At 46.8% G+C, this 14,524-nt stretch overlaps 1 protein-coding gene across 1 annotated transcript; it reads left to right on the forward strand.

The window, feature by feature from the left end:
- Nucleotides 1–10,408: 10,408 nt before the first annotated feature.
- Nucleotides 10,409–14,524, forward strand: CUNH20orf202 (chromosome unknown C20orf202 homolog). The gene is made up of 2 exons (XM_055346045.1): nucleotides 10,409–10,528; nucleotides 14,291–14,524. Exons 1-2 carry the CDS (start codon nucleotides 10,466–10,468, stop codon nucleotides 14,522–14,524), a joined length of 297 nt encoding a protein of 98 aa, XP_055202020.1. The 5' UTR covers nucleotides 10,409–10,465.

Consider the following 14,524-nt stretch of genomic DNA (forward strand, 5'->3'; position numbering starts at 1 on the left):
GTAGAAAAATCATACTTTGGGCTTCCTGAGCATGGTGACTCCTGTAACTGGGCAGGTCCAAAGATGTTGGCTCCCTTGGGGCATGAAGCCTTTAAGCTGGGATGGCTCCTGCACCCACTGATGGGATCCCATCTCCTTGCACCGATGCTTTACTCTGCTGGCCAGCAGGAAGGAACCCCACTGAGAGAAGGGCCTGGTGAATTCATTGAATGCCATGCTGAGGTTCCTATCCTATATCCTTCAGAATAGGTCAATGCCAAGTGTGGCTTATGGTCATCTGTTGAGTGTGCATGTGTATTGAACCTGGGAAGACCCCACATGCACACTGCAGTGGGTGATAAGCAGGAGAGTGATGTGGTCAGATTTGCATTCAGCAAACATTCTCTCTTTGGCTGCTCCCAGGTGCAAGGGGACAAGAGAAAAAAGAGACCATTTGGGAGGCTATTGTGGTCATGTTGGCACGCCACAAGTCTTCAATCAATTTCCTGTTTGTGCATCTATCTGGTGATGTCTGAGTCTGTGAGAGGGAGACAGCATGCATGCTCTTCTAGAATATTAGAGCATCACTTAATTCAGAATTTTTCAAAGAGTAAGGATGCATAACATGATTTTAGGTGTTATAGAGAGAAATGTGCTTTGGTTATATATTGCTGCCTAACACACCACCCCAAAATTTAACAGCTTGAAAGAAAAAAATCACCATTTATTTGCTCAGTTTCGCTGTTTGGGCTGGGCTTGGCAGGGACAGCTCAATTCTGCTCTACATGGTGTCTGCTGGAGTGGTCCATACTGCTGGGAGTTGGCTGGAAAAGCTCAGACATGGCCATGTATCCAGGACTTGGTTCTCATTGTCAGTCATCAGCTGAGCTTTTCTGTTTTCTTCTACATTCTCTAGGTAATTAGCTTGGGCTTCCTCACACAATGGTGGTATCAAGGTGGTCAGAGTTTTTGCATGGCACTTGACTTTCCCCAGAGTTGGAGCTTCCTAAAGCTGGGAGTTGAGGGGCGCCTGGGTGGCTCTGTTGGTTAAGCATCCAACTCTTGATTTTCACACAGGTCATGATCTCAGGGTTGTGAGATCAAGCCCCATGTTGGGGGCTCATTGAAACCCTGTTTGTTGCAAGATCTGCTTAGGATTCTTTATCTCTTAAAAAAAAATGCTGGGGGTTGAAACAGACGTAGTATCAGTTCTGCTGCATTCTATTGCTTTCGTGGAGGTCACAGTTCAGTCCAGATTCAAGGAGGAGGGGTCTACATAAAGATATGAATACCGAGAGGTGTGGATTACTGGGGATGGTAACAGTCTCCCACCCTCTAGAGCATATCTGTATCTATACTCATACACACACACACCTCTATGTATATATGTATTCATTTTAATGGCTGGGTATTTATTTTAATATATTTTAGAAAAATATGTAACTAGCCTATGAAACCAGAGATATGGATAACATTGCTTAGAGTGAAAGAGAAAAAAAATACAAGTGTCTATAAAATTGGGGCAATGTACTCTACTGGTTTTCTCTAAAATTTACTCTCCTTTTCTCCCACTGGGATAGAACCCTTGACCAGTACCTGGCACAGTGCCCTTGGAATAAGGATTCCATTTCCCCGCCCCTCTTGAAGTTAGGTGTGATAAGTAGACAGTAGGCCATTAGACTGTCAGAGGAGGTGGGATGTATTGAGTGTTCTTAAAGGAAGGGGATATACTCTCCTCTTCTTTTGTTATTCTTGCTGCCAGGATGCAGACTTGATGTCTGGAGCTTGTGCAGCCATCTTGGACCATGAGTGAAAGCATGTTAGGATGGAGAAGCAACAAAATGGAAGGAATCTGGATCCCAAACGACCATGAAACAACCAGCTTGGGATAGTTTTAATTATGAGAGAAATAAACTCCTCTGTTACATAAGCTACTATTAATTGGGATTTTCTCTCACTCAGAGGAACTATTCCTATCTAATATGGTCAGCTTAAAGACAAATATAAGTAAATCAAAGTAGAGGTGGAGGGCAAAAATTGAGAAAGAGGAATGTGAATGGTTGGAGTTTGAAAAATATAGATCAAAACTGCCCCTCTGTGTTCGGAGTGAGGAAAATCTGGAAACAGTGTGTCCAGGAGGGTGATATGAAAACATAACCCAGGTAAGATTGAGGTTTTGCTATGTGAAGGAGGAGGCAGTAAGGAAAAGTGTTCCTGGAAGAGCTAACAACACTTAAACAGAGATGAAGTAATACTAATGAATTACTTGTGTGTTTATTCAACAAACACTTATATAACCCTCCCCATATGCCAGACACTGTTCTAAGAGCTTTACAAATATTAACCCACTTAATCACCATAACCAGCTTGTCACATAGGTGGCTATTATTCCCATTTTTAAAAAATATTTTGTTTATTTATTAATGAGAGACATAGACAGAGAGGCAGAGAGAGATTCAGAGGGAGAGGCAGGCTCCCTGCAGGGAACCTGATGTGGGACTCAATCCCGGGACCCCAGGATCACACCCTGAGCCAAAGGCAGATGCTCAACAACTGGGATGCCACCCAGGCATCCCGCTATTATCCCCATTTTAAGATGAAGAAATTGAGGCACAGAGAAGTTAATTATTTGCCCACAGTCAGTATACTACAGACCTCTGATTCAAATTCAAACCTCTGGAGCACCTAGGTCGCTCAATCAGTTAAAAGTTTGACTCTTGGTTTCGGCTCAGGACATGACATCAGGGTCATGATCTTATGGTCATGAGATCAAGGTCCGTGTCAGGCTTGAGACTCAGCACAGAACCAGCTTGAGATTCTCTTCTCCCTCTCCCTCTACCCCTCTTGCCCATTCCTCTGCTCTGGAGCAAGCTTTCTCTCTCTCTCTCTCCCTCCCTCCCTCCGTCCCTCCCTCCCTCTTTCTCTAAAATAAATAAATAAAATCTTCAAAAGAAAAACCCTCAACTCAGTGCTCATAACCACTATGCTGGGTCCCATCATAATTTTCCAAGCACATGTAAAATTTCTGAGTTGTTAACATTATTCCCATTCTTACATTTGGAAAAACTGAATGCCAAAGAGAAAAGAGATTGTCCTATGGCCACATAGAGGCTTAGTAGAAGCGTAACCAGAACCAAGGGCCTCTGACTTCCTGATTGATTCCGGGACCTCAGATAGACCTAAAGTTCCAGGGCTGATCGGCCATATGCCTACTGTCCCCTACCCCATTCACTCTCATCCGTCTCTGGGCATCTTGCCGAGTTCTGGTGTTTGGGTTTGTTCACTTGCTTTATATTTACCCTCCGGCACCAACCTGGCTCATCTGGTTTTCCTGGAGCTCTGATGCTTTTATGGAGTGGCTCTGATATCACGGTAACAGGACATGCTTTGGGGATTTGAGGAAATGAATTGGTGGCCTTGCATTCTTCAGGCCCTGGAAGGAGCATCCACACTACCCTACATGCACACGCATCTTCAGCTAGCTCAGCCTGCATTTCTTTCCTCTCCACTGGGTCTGTCTGAAGCTCCCAGCCTTGGAGAATGAAAAACCTGCATGCTGTGATTTCTCCCTAACCTGGAGAGAGAAAGAAGGGGAATCAAGACTCCTGTCCCCAGGCTCTGCAAAAGCAAGCATCTCCACCTAGCAGCTCTATGAGGACAGGGGCCTTGTCTCCTCTCATCCACATGCCCTTCTTCCCAGGCCAGCACAGGGTCAATGTACTGGAGGCAGTGGGCTACCTGGATTTAAAGCACCCCTTTGGGAGATGGTGAGTCTAGGAAGAAAGGAGGCAGAGAAGCCTTGATGGAGCACCTGTGTGCCACCAGTCCGTGCTGCACTTCATGTGGGTTATCTCCCCATGACAACTTAGTAACTTGTAGCTCATTCACCAGAGGAGGGAACTGGAGCTCAGATCAATCAGGCAACGTGCCTCAGAGTCACACACCAAAGCCAGCTGAGGTCCAAGACATTCTCCCTACTGTCCCATCCTGTTTCACTAGAGTCTGCATCACCTAATCAGAGGCAGAAGCTACACTTCCCTGACATAGGATGTAGGACTGTGTACTGGATACCTGGACATGGGACAGTTGTGTGTAAGATAGGGTACCTATGTACCATGGAGCCAGCATACCATGTACAGGACACTCACATGCAGCACAGCGTGTGCAGAAAGAGGTGAAAGGGACTCATGTGTACAGGGCATATGAGGATAGGATGTATTATAGGTTCAGTTCCCCCAGAAGTAGACCTAAGACAAGAATTTGAGGACAAGTGGCTTATTTGGGAGGCAGTCCCAGGAAGCACTGTAGAAGAGTGGGAAAATGAGATGGAGAAGGGAAGGCCCCCAACACACTGCAGGGGCATCGATGAGCATGTGACCACTGTGGGCAACTGGAGGTTGGTCCTGCTAGATTTCTGAGTCAAGGGAAGGCAGAGATTTACCCACTGACCGCTGTTTGTCATTGGTGAGGGCTGCTTCCATACTCCAGTCTGTCTTCCACACAGGTCAAGCATATTTCCTAAGCAGAGAGTCAGTTGCGTTTTGCAGTAGGAGGCCTGAACACATATGGAGCAGGTGGGGGTTGAGGGGATATGGATGGGGCTCTCGCAGCATTTGTTGCAAGATCCAGGAGTGTGAGGCATGTGCTCAGGACCTGCAAGTGCAGAGATGCAGGGCATGAGCAGCAGACAAATGACTGGATCATTGACCTTGCTTGTCTGGGCTGAAGTGGGGGCCTGCTGGAAGGGGATAAGCAGCTACAGAAGGAAAAGTGGTGTTGGGCCCCCCAAGCCAGCTGGACCCCATCCTTGTGCTCCCTCTAGTTGGTATGTTACCATGTGCTTGCATGATGAGACAGGAGGCTGGGAGGGCTCAAGGCTGTCACAATGTGGAGGCTTCTCTCTGCTAAACTTCCACCTTATTTGCATTTTGAGAAGTAGGGATGAGGGCAAAGGTGCCCAGGGTACAAGAAGAGATATCACCAAAAGGTGAATAGAACTAAATGTCATCTCTAAGCCCATTTGCCCCCTCTAAGAGATGGGAATAACTCTGCCCATGTGCCTTAGGGCAGATCTCTTCTTGCCTCTTGGCTTTCCTCTCTGCCCAGGGAGCATCATGGATGTCCTCTCTCTGCTATGAACTTCACAGAGCTGTTATGAGGAACAGATCTGGTCACAAACAAGAAAACATGTGGAAGAAAATAAAATACACTGGGGCAGGGAGGATTGTGGAAAGGGCCTGAGAGGAGGAAATCAAGAAGCCTGGCCTCTGCTGCGAGCTCTGCTGCTATATTTTTAGGACATTGGCTTGACTCCTATAACAGAGATCCAAAATAATAGTGTTTTCAATAAAACAGAACTTCTTTCTCCCTCATGTTAAGGGAGTTAAGGGTTGGCAGTTAAGGCTGGCATGGTGGCTTCACCAAACACGAGACCCAGGTTCCTTCTATCTTGTTGCTCTGCCATCTTCCCCCTCGTGGTCCAAGATGCTGCTCCACCTCCAGCCCTTTGGTCTATGTTCCAATCAGCAGAAGGAGGACAAAGAGAGGGGGAAGGAAACCTCCTCCTTCCTTTTAAGGGCACAACCCAGAAATTGCACACATTTCTGTTCATATCCTTTTGGCCAGGGTTTGATCACACAGTCACACCTACCTGCAAGGGAGTCTGGGAATGTAGTCTTTTGCCATCTGTTGCCATGAGGGACAACCTGCATTTTTTACCACAGTTGCTAACTTGTGTGGGCAATTCACATCTCCAGTGGACCTATAGTTTTAATTTTTTTTAATTTACAAATTCATTCATTCACTCATTCATTCATTCATTTGTGAGATATATATACATATATATGCCATGCTTATAGTATAAAGAATGATTTTTTTAAAGATTGTATTTATTTATTCATGAGGGACACACACACAGAGAGAGAGAAGCAGAGACACAGGCAGAGGGAGCAGCAGGCTCCATGCAGGGAGCCCGATGTGGGACTCAATCCCAGGATCCCAGGATCACACCCTGAGCCAAAGGCAGATGCTCAACCACTGAGCCACCCAGGCATCCCTAAAGAATGATTTTTGAACCACTTGATTGCTAATGGATCCTCTCTCTAGCTAGACCATAGGTCCCAGAGGTTTGGTGTGAGATCTTTCTTGCTCACTACTAGATATCTGCAACATCCAGTGCAGGGTCTGGCACACAGAAGCCATATTATCAGCTGCCCGTGGATGATGAATGGATGACTGTTCTGTCTTTTGTATTTGGTGAGGATATTTTTCCTCACTCAAGGGTTTAAGTTTTTCCCTTTTCAGGGCTCCTTGCTCCACCACCCCTTATCCCTGTGTGCCAAGCCTTGCTGAGCCTGTGAAATAAAATGTGCTGTGAGCCAGAATCTTGAGAGTGGGATTAAAAATAAATGAAAGTGCATCAAAACAAGTTAACCACAAGAAATGGCTTTCCAGGGTAATTAGGCATCAGTGCTACAGGCCAAGGACAGTGCATCATCCTCTAATTTCCAAGTGCTCCTATCAACACCACTTCTGTGTTGGGCAGAGAACCCACTGGGCCCACCCAAAAGGACAGCACGTGGCCTGGCTTGAGCCCTTCCATGACCCTTCACACTGGGAGACATCAAGCAAGATCATCCCATGAGGTCAGGGAGGACAGGTTCTAGTTCCAGTCTTGTTGCTCGCCTGCTGGGTGGATCCTAGGAAAATCCACACTCCTTTGAGCCTTAGTCTCCTCATCTGTAAAAGTGGTTAATAATAGGCTCTATCTGTTACCAACTATCAAGCATGGAAAACAATGGTACCTACCTCACAGGCAGAAGTTCACAGCACCCTTAGCATCTCCATAATTTTTTCCATGTTCCAGGCTCAAAGAAATACCAGAGGGTTGTTTATTAAGCATTTAGGTTCAAATAGCTTAATAATAGTTTGCCCAGCATCTGGAAGATGTCACCGTAGCTCCCTCAAAGTTGTAAAATATTTTGCAGGGTCTCTGTGGGTTTTCTGCAGTCCCTCAGGGGACCGGGGCACTTGGTTTGGGAACTGCAACCATAAGGTTTTAAGGATGAAATGGGGTTATGTATGTCAGGGGCTTAGCACAATGCCTGGTCTAGAGTAGAAGATCTCAATAAATGTTGGTGGTCCTAAATTATCCTTCCACTCTCATTCTGAAATCATTATCTTTCTAGTTCTTTCTGTGTCTCATATCACTGCCACAGCAATTCTTTCTGCCTCTGATTCCCTCCCTGCCTGCTGCCTTCTCTGTGGGCCCCTCCATACCCAGGTCCCCACTCCAGAACTAACTTCCTTTCTGGTCTAGAACTGGCACTCCCACTTCTCCACTCCTCCCTGACTCCACACGAATGACAGGATCTCTTTGTAGGTGGAGTGTGCTTCCCTGCCTCATAACTCTGGGCTTGGCCATGTGATTCCTTTTGTCCGGGGGTACATGGCAAAGCAACAGTGTGGAACTCTCGAGTCTAGGCCTTAAGGGGCATTGTGTGGTTCCACTTTCTTTCTTATCCTTTGCTGCTGTCAAGAGAAAAACAAGCTTCCATAGCTCAGTGATGCAGGGAGGACCAGAGGCCCACGGAGCAGGCTCAGACTTGCAGACCTACAGACTATCCCAGTCAACCTACAAACTCAGGAGTAAAAAGAAGTGATTACTGTTTGAAGGTATGGAGTTTGGGAGAGCTTTGTTCCACAGTGTTCTATGACATTCCAACCTCTCCGTCTGTGGCAAATTCACCTTCTCTGAGAGATCTGATTAGGTCATTTAGTCACCTCCCAGGACATAGCTCCTTTCACACACTTTCATACCCACAAACCATTCTGTCCTGTCCCATCCATAGATGGCTTCCTTGGGCCAGGGCACTCACCTCTGACCCAGACCATTGCCCTGTAATTACAGGGTCATGTGACACACCATCTGTCGACTTGCCTGGAAGAAATCCATTTCTGGACCCTGTGGTTAGAAGGCATGTGAATGTGGCAGATGAGAGTTCTCAGACCCTCTCTGGTTCTAAAGAGTGACCCCAGAACCAGGAGAAGTTGCACATAAAATCTTCTCTGCATATGGCAGTATGTCTCAGGCTGCATCATTTTTTTTTAAAGCTTTATTTTTTTTTAATTTTTATTTATTTATGATAGTCACACACACAGAGAGAGAGAGAGAGAGGCAGAGACACAGGCAGAGGGAGAAGCAGGCTCCATGCACCGGGAGCCCGACGTGGGATTCGATCCCGGGTCTCCAGGATCGTGCCCTGGGCCAAAGGCAGGCGCTAAACCGCTGCGCCACCCAGGGATCCCAGGCTGCATCATTTTTTAAAAAATATTTATTTATTTATTTATTTATTTATTTATTTATTTATTTATTTATTATAGACATAGAGAGAGAGGCAGAGATGCAGGAGGAGGGAGAAGCAGGCTTCATGCTGGGAGCCCGACGTGGGACTCGATCCTGGACTCCAGGATTGCGCCCTGGGCCAAAGGCAAGCACTAAACCGCTGAGCCACCCAGGGATCCCTGGCTGTGTCATTTCTTACAACTCAGTTTGGCAACTATTGTGAGTCTCATTATACCTAAGTCAGAAAGGATGAGGCCCAAGTTCACATAGAAAGTTTGGTAGAGCCAGAGTTGGATCCCAGGTGTCCTGGCTTCCTGCAGGACCACTTTTCCCACCTGGTCCATCACAGCCTTGCCAGGAGCCCCAGGTCCCACTTCCAAACCAGGGGAGCCCCTACCCCTCCCTGATCATTCAGGCTGCACATCCTCACTCCATTACGTGCCCCTGGAGAGAATTCTGTGCAGCACTTTCCTCCCACTGAATACCAGTTTACCGCCCTAGCTCTTGTACCCACCACCAGAAGTAGTCTGGGACTACTCTAAAGGTACACTCTTTTTTTTTCTGTATTTTAGAGACATTTGATTTCATTTTTACTTCTATAAATTCTATTTAGTTCTTTTTTGAATCCACCTTTTTAAGTTGTCTTTTTCTCTTATTTTTTTTTATCCCTTCTTGTATGAATAATTCTTTCCAAAAATACCTTGTTGTTATCTTCATCTGAAGTTGTTGGGAAAAGAGGCACCTAACCCTGCTGTTGATAGTGTCTGCTGACTCTCGCTTATGGTGGGCAGTTTCCTTGTAATTCTGAATTCTGAATTCATCTGTAAGGGAGCTTTGTCTCTGATCAACTTGTGCAGCCTAGGTTGAGGGCAAGTCCCTCCAAAACTGGTTGAGTTGGTTTTGCTGGTCCCCTCAGTTCTTTATCTGGGATCATCATGTTAATTCTTAGTTTGGGGTTCCTAGTTCATGTGGGCAGAATAAATTATTTTAAATCTTATGTGATAATAGATCCTATTTATTTCCGTCATAATATTATTAATGATTAATGGTGATTAATTACTTATTGTTTGTTTCCATCCACTCCAATGTCCTCCAGGAAAGCTGGACCCATGTCTCTCTGATTTGGGGCCACATCCCCAGTGCCTAGAGCAGAACCTGGCACATAATAGATACTCAATAAGTGTTTGTTGAAAGAGACAACTAAAAAAAAAAAAAAGAAAGAAAGAGACAACTAAAGAATACCCACTTCATAGCGTGTTGTGAAGGATAAATGATGTGTCTGCCGGCCTGTGTTTGACCAATTAAAAATGAGGTTTTATTGTCTCACATAACAGGCAGATGCTGTCAGTGATTCAGTGACACAGTGGTCTCTAACATCTCTGCAAGTTTTTTGGCCTTTGTCTCTGGGTTGCAAGATAATTATTGTAGCTCCAGGTATCACGTCCATATTCCAGGCTGAAGGAAGGAGAAGTTGGAGTTTAGGGGGAGCTTCACTGACATTTTTCCTTTTATCAGGAAAGTGACTTTCCTAGAAGTCTAACAGCAAATTTTTGCCTTAATCTCCTTTTCTAGAAATGGGTCGCGAGGACACTCAGAAACTAAGGGACCTGGAAGGTGAACATTTCCCTTTAACTAGATTCTACAGAGAGGTGAGGAAGGAGGAAGGGGATTAAGGACACAGATGCAGTATGTGCCCCAAATGGGGTCATATGTAGTAAAGCCCTTGGAACAAACTAAGCCTTCAGAAAGGGATGTTTATCCTCCTAATTATTAATTTATAACTAATACTATACTAATAGTATATTGATAATTATTATCATTGAAAGCTTTATAGTCACTGTGATCCTATTGGCATCAGACTTTAGACTCCAGAACCACTGGGCCCTGAAGTGCCCATACCCCAGTGGTTTCCCTCCCTCCCTCCTTATTCTGTTCAGAATAGTGAAGCCCTTCAAAAAAAAAAAGAAAGAAAGAAAAACCTACATTTTCCCAATGTAAGCCACTTCCTGCTCTCATTAACTCTATCCTCAGTGACTTAGCCAGACCCTGCTCCCTGCCTGAAGCAGGTAGGAGGCTGTACAATCAAAGGTCCCTCGGGCCCATCACCAGGTCAGTGACAACATCTCCTCCAAGGACACTGAGATGAAAACAGAAGCACCAACCACGAGTCTTGGACAGACCCTGGAGTGGCTGAGAAAGGAGCTGGTAAGGCTTTGCATTTCTTTTTACCTGATGGCCTCACTCCATGTCTTCTCAGGTTCCCTGGGCCCCCTCTTAGGAGCCCTTTGGCTGGGACAGAGGCTGCAGCTCCGGTGTAGGCCCAGCAGGCTCCCCCATGATACCAGCCATGCAGCACACCATCGCTGTCTCGGGTGCCGGGATAAGTAGGTCATGGTCTATATAGGAGGAGGCTCTGGGTGTGGTGCTGGCCAGACTGGCCTTAGAATTACACCAAATCCTGGGAGTTTGCCCAGCTTTGCTGCTGCATAGCCTCTGCCGTAGCTTTCCCTCCATGAGCCTCAGTTTCCTTATCATAAAATGGGGGTGACAACAGTACCAACATGGCGTGGGTTATTGCAATAGTTTGGGAAGGAGACAGGTGTAATTGACTTAGTGTCTGCTTGGCTATCAAAACCGTGGCCCAGGTAGACATGGAGCACACCCACTGTCCTAGCCCAGACTGTCTAGAAAGCAGAAGCCCACACAAGGATTGGGGTACTAACGATTTATTTGGAGATGCAGCCCCGAGCAGAGCAATGAGAGTGAAGGAAACAGGGTGGCAGCAAAGGGTGATGGTATGTGAGGTGATGCAGTGTGTCACCAAGCAGGCCATCACTTTGCAAGGAGCCTCCAGAGGCCCAGCACACTCTCAGCAGCTGGTTTTCCTGGCTTTGGGCTTCTCTACAGGGGTGGCAAGGGATCTGCACCCTGGGGGAGAGGGGAGAAGATGAACTTTGCCTGCCCAGCTCAATCCTGTCTCTTTCCTGTAGGCATTTACTCACCTAAATTTATGGATCATGTTACTTACTTCCAGCATGGAAGTAAGCCTTGAGTAAGGCTTGAGTAAGCCTTGATGGCTCCTCAAGAAGCCAGGCCTTCTGCCTTTGTGCAGTTTTCTCCAAGTCCAAAAACAGGTATGCCCCAAAGCACATGGGGACACCAGCCAAGAGATAGAAAGAAGTTTGGATCCCAATAGGCCAGCTTCCCAGTCAGGGGAGAGACACATGGGACTGTCCAAAAATGATTTTCTGGGTTGCCAGGAAACAGATCAGCTGGGGACCCAAACCTGTTCTCATCCTAATGGAAGAGGCTGACCCAGTGGGGCATCTCATGGGACCAGGAGACTCCAGCTGCAGGAGGTGCAGCTTCTCACGGTCTCCAGGGATCCAGAGGCTGAGCAGGGGCCTTCCCCATGCTCCCCTAAACCCCGGGCTCCCACACTGAGTCTGCTTGGTTCCTGAACCCAAAGGGCCAATATCTACCTGATAAGGTACCCCTCTCTCACCACATAAAGAAGGAAAACAAGGCAGGGCTAGAGGAAGCCCACCTGGGTCACAGCCTCCCAAGTCCAAGCAGCTCCCTCCACATGATGCCAAGAGATGGGAGCCTTGAGTCTCCACTTCCTGTTGCCAGACTTGTCAATTTCCCAGGCAAGCCTGTTTTCTCCTCGATCACATGGAATTGACATGACTCCATTAAGGCATCTCAGCGCTTATGCAGCAGGAAGCTGCATTTGACGACCAGGGAAGGATCAGTACTTCATGCAGTGAAGGAACACATTGGTAGCACTGACTACCATGGATGAAAGTCTGGTGCTCTCCCTCCTTTCATGGCCCTCATGTGATGGGGGATCATGGAAGCCCCAAAGGTCTGGTGGGATCTAACAGAGGAGAGAGACCTACAGCCATCTTGTGATGAGCCAGACCAGTCTGATGACTAAGGGGCATTCATTCAGAGGGAGGAAAGAGCTTTCAGTGCAGAACTTGAGCAAACTGAGTCCAGAGCATGCTGGACCTCTTGCCCTGTGAGAGGGGACATCTCCCTCCTGTTGAGGCCAGCTTGCTCAGGGGTTCCGGTCCTCAACTCCAAGGGCATGGAGTCTATCACCTTCCTTACCACTGCTTCCATGCTGGGTGCTGCCCTATGTTCTCACGAGCATGTGCCCAGAACTGGTGCTAAAGGTTGAGCGATAAAAATGTGTGGGAGGAAGACCCTAAAATTGAAAAAACACAGACATAATGGTTTCCCAAGAATTTGGGAAGAGGTGTCCCTGTTCCCACTCACACCACAGCCTGGGAAGCCCCAGGGTTCTCAGGAGGTGGCTCTGCTTCCTTCTATCCACTCTCTTGGAAGTGCAGGAAATGGGCCTTATCTTCACACTTGTAAAGTAGTTTGTCCTGAAAATAAAATACTATTCTAGTGAAGAGGGAGGCCGGGGTGGCTCAGCGGTTGAGCGCCTGCCTTTGGCCCAGGGCGTGATCCCGGGGTCCTGGGATGGAGTCCCACAGCGGGCTCCCTGCGTGGATGGAGTCTGCTTCTCCCTCTGCCTGTGTCTCTGTCTCTGTCCATGTGTGCGTGCGTGTGTCTCATGACTACCTATTCTAGTGAAGAGATAATGTTAATAATTATCTCTTGGAGAGACAGACAGACAGAAGGGACACTGTTCCCAGTGGTGCCTCTGGGGGAGCAGACTGAGTAGTGGCATGGGGTGGAACAGGTGGGAGGGAATTTAACCACATGCCCTTTCTGTAGCTTCTCAATTTTGTATCACGGATAAGAATCACCTAGTCAAAAAAAAAAAAAAAAAAAAAGAATTACCTAGTCAGAAAGGTAAGGTTTTAACATCTTCTTATGAGAGTTATACCAACCAGTGCTGGCAAAAGGAGAAATTTTTAGTGTTTACTGAATGCATTTAAAAAGAACATTAGTAAACTCCTTACGAAAGAAAACTGCTGGATTCTCCTATCTGCTTCTGCAAGTAATCAGATATCGTATCGTGTGTCATATAGCTTCTGGAAAACTCCACTGTAGGCTCATAAGAGGATGAAAGGGCAGATAATATCTTAGTGTTGTAATGAAAGTCATTTTGACCTCCCCGAACACCTGAAAGAGTTTTTGGGATCCAAGGGTTCCCTGGACCATATGTTGAGAATCACTGTTCCCAAGGACTCCTGCCTGTCTGCAAGGTATACTCCACTTTGTTTTATTATGAAGTCATGTGCATCTTAATACCTATAAAGTGATTTGTTTGTTGCAGTAAGAATTAAAGCATACAGTGGAGGTGTAAATAAGAATAACATTTGAGGGGATCCCTGGGCGACTCAGTGGTTTAGTGCTGCCTTCCACCCAGGGCATGATCCTGGAGTCTCGGGATCGAGTCCCGCATCCGGATCCCTGCATGGGGCCTGCTTCTCCCTCTGCCTGTGTCTCTGCCTCTGTGTGTGCGTGTGTGTGTCTCATGAATAAATAAATAAAATCTTTAAAAAAAAAGAATAACATTTGATAATGATGATGAAGATGATCATAGAACTTGGTGGTCCAGCATTTTAAAGACTTTATTTATTTATTTATTTATTTATTTATTTATTTATTTATTAGATAGAGAGTTTGAGGTGTGGGGGTAGGAGAGGGAGAGACAGAATCTCAAGCAGACTCCCTGCTGAGTGCAGAGCAGCATGCAGGGCTCAACCCTGAGATCATGACCTGAGCCCCAATCAAGAGTCCAAGGCCCAAACCACTGACCACCCTGGCGCCCTGTGCATCTCAGAGTTTAGAGCATGGGCTAACTCATTCAGTCCTCCTAAGAGCCTTGAAAGGTACAATTTGCTTTCCACTTTGCAGATGAAGAAACTGAGGGTTGGGTGGACTCGGCTTCTGCAAGGCTGCAGGTTTGTCTCCAATGAGACAGTGATGAGAACAACCTTCCCGGAGAACGCCCAGTCCCCTCACACTGATTCTGTCTCCTAGGCTGAGATGCAAGTGCAAGACCAGAGACTCCTGCTCACACTGAGGCATCTTCACAGCATCCTGGAGGAGCTGCGTACTGAAAGCGCCCACTGGGAGGATGCCAGGTCCAGTGGAGGAACGTCCCCTATCAGAGCTCGGGCAGGCTCTGAAACCAGGGGCCGCCCTCCCGTCTCTTCCAAGGGGCTCGCCCAGCTCATCCAAGGGGAAGACAGCAGACGAAGCTCCCTCCCTTAG

This window comes from Nyctereutes procyonoides, unplaced genomic scaffold, assembly GCF_905146905.1.
Source record: "Nyctereutes procyonoides isolate TBG_1078 unplaced genomic scaffold, NYPRO_anot_genome, whole genome shotgun sequence".
Classification (NCBI taxonomy): domain Eukaryota; kingdom Metazoa; phylum Chordata; class Mammalia; order Carnivora; family Canidae; genus Nyctereutes; species Nyctereutes procyonoides.

What these genes read in the sequence shown, in the direction of transcription:
- CUNH20orf202 (XM_055346045.1), top strand. Translation starts at nt 10,466, where the DNA reads ATGAAAACAGAAGCACCAACCACGAGTCTTGGACAGACCCTGGAGTGG. An exon ending in AGTGGCTGAGAAAGGAGCTG is followed by an intron (nt 10,529 to 14,290) that starts GTAAGGCTTTGC and finishes TCTGTCTCCTAG; the next exon opens with GCTGAGATGCAAGTGCAAGA.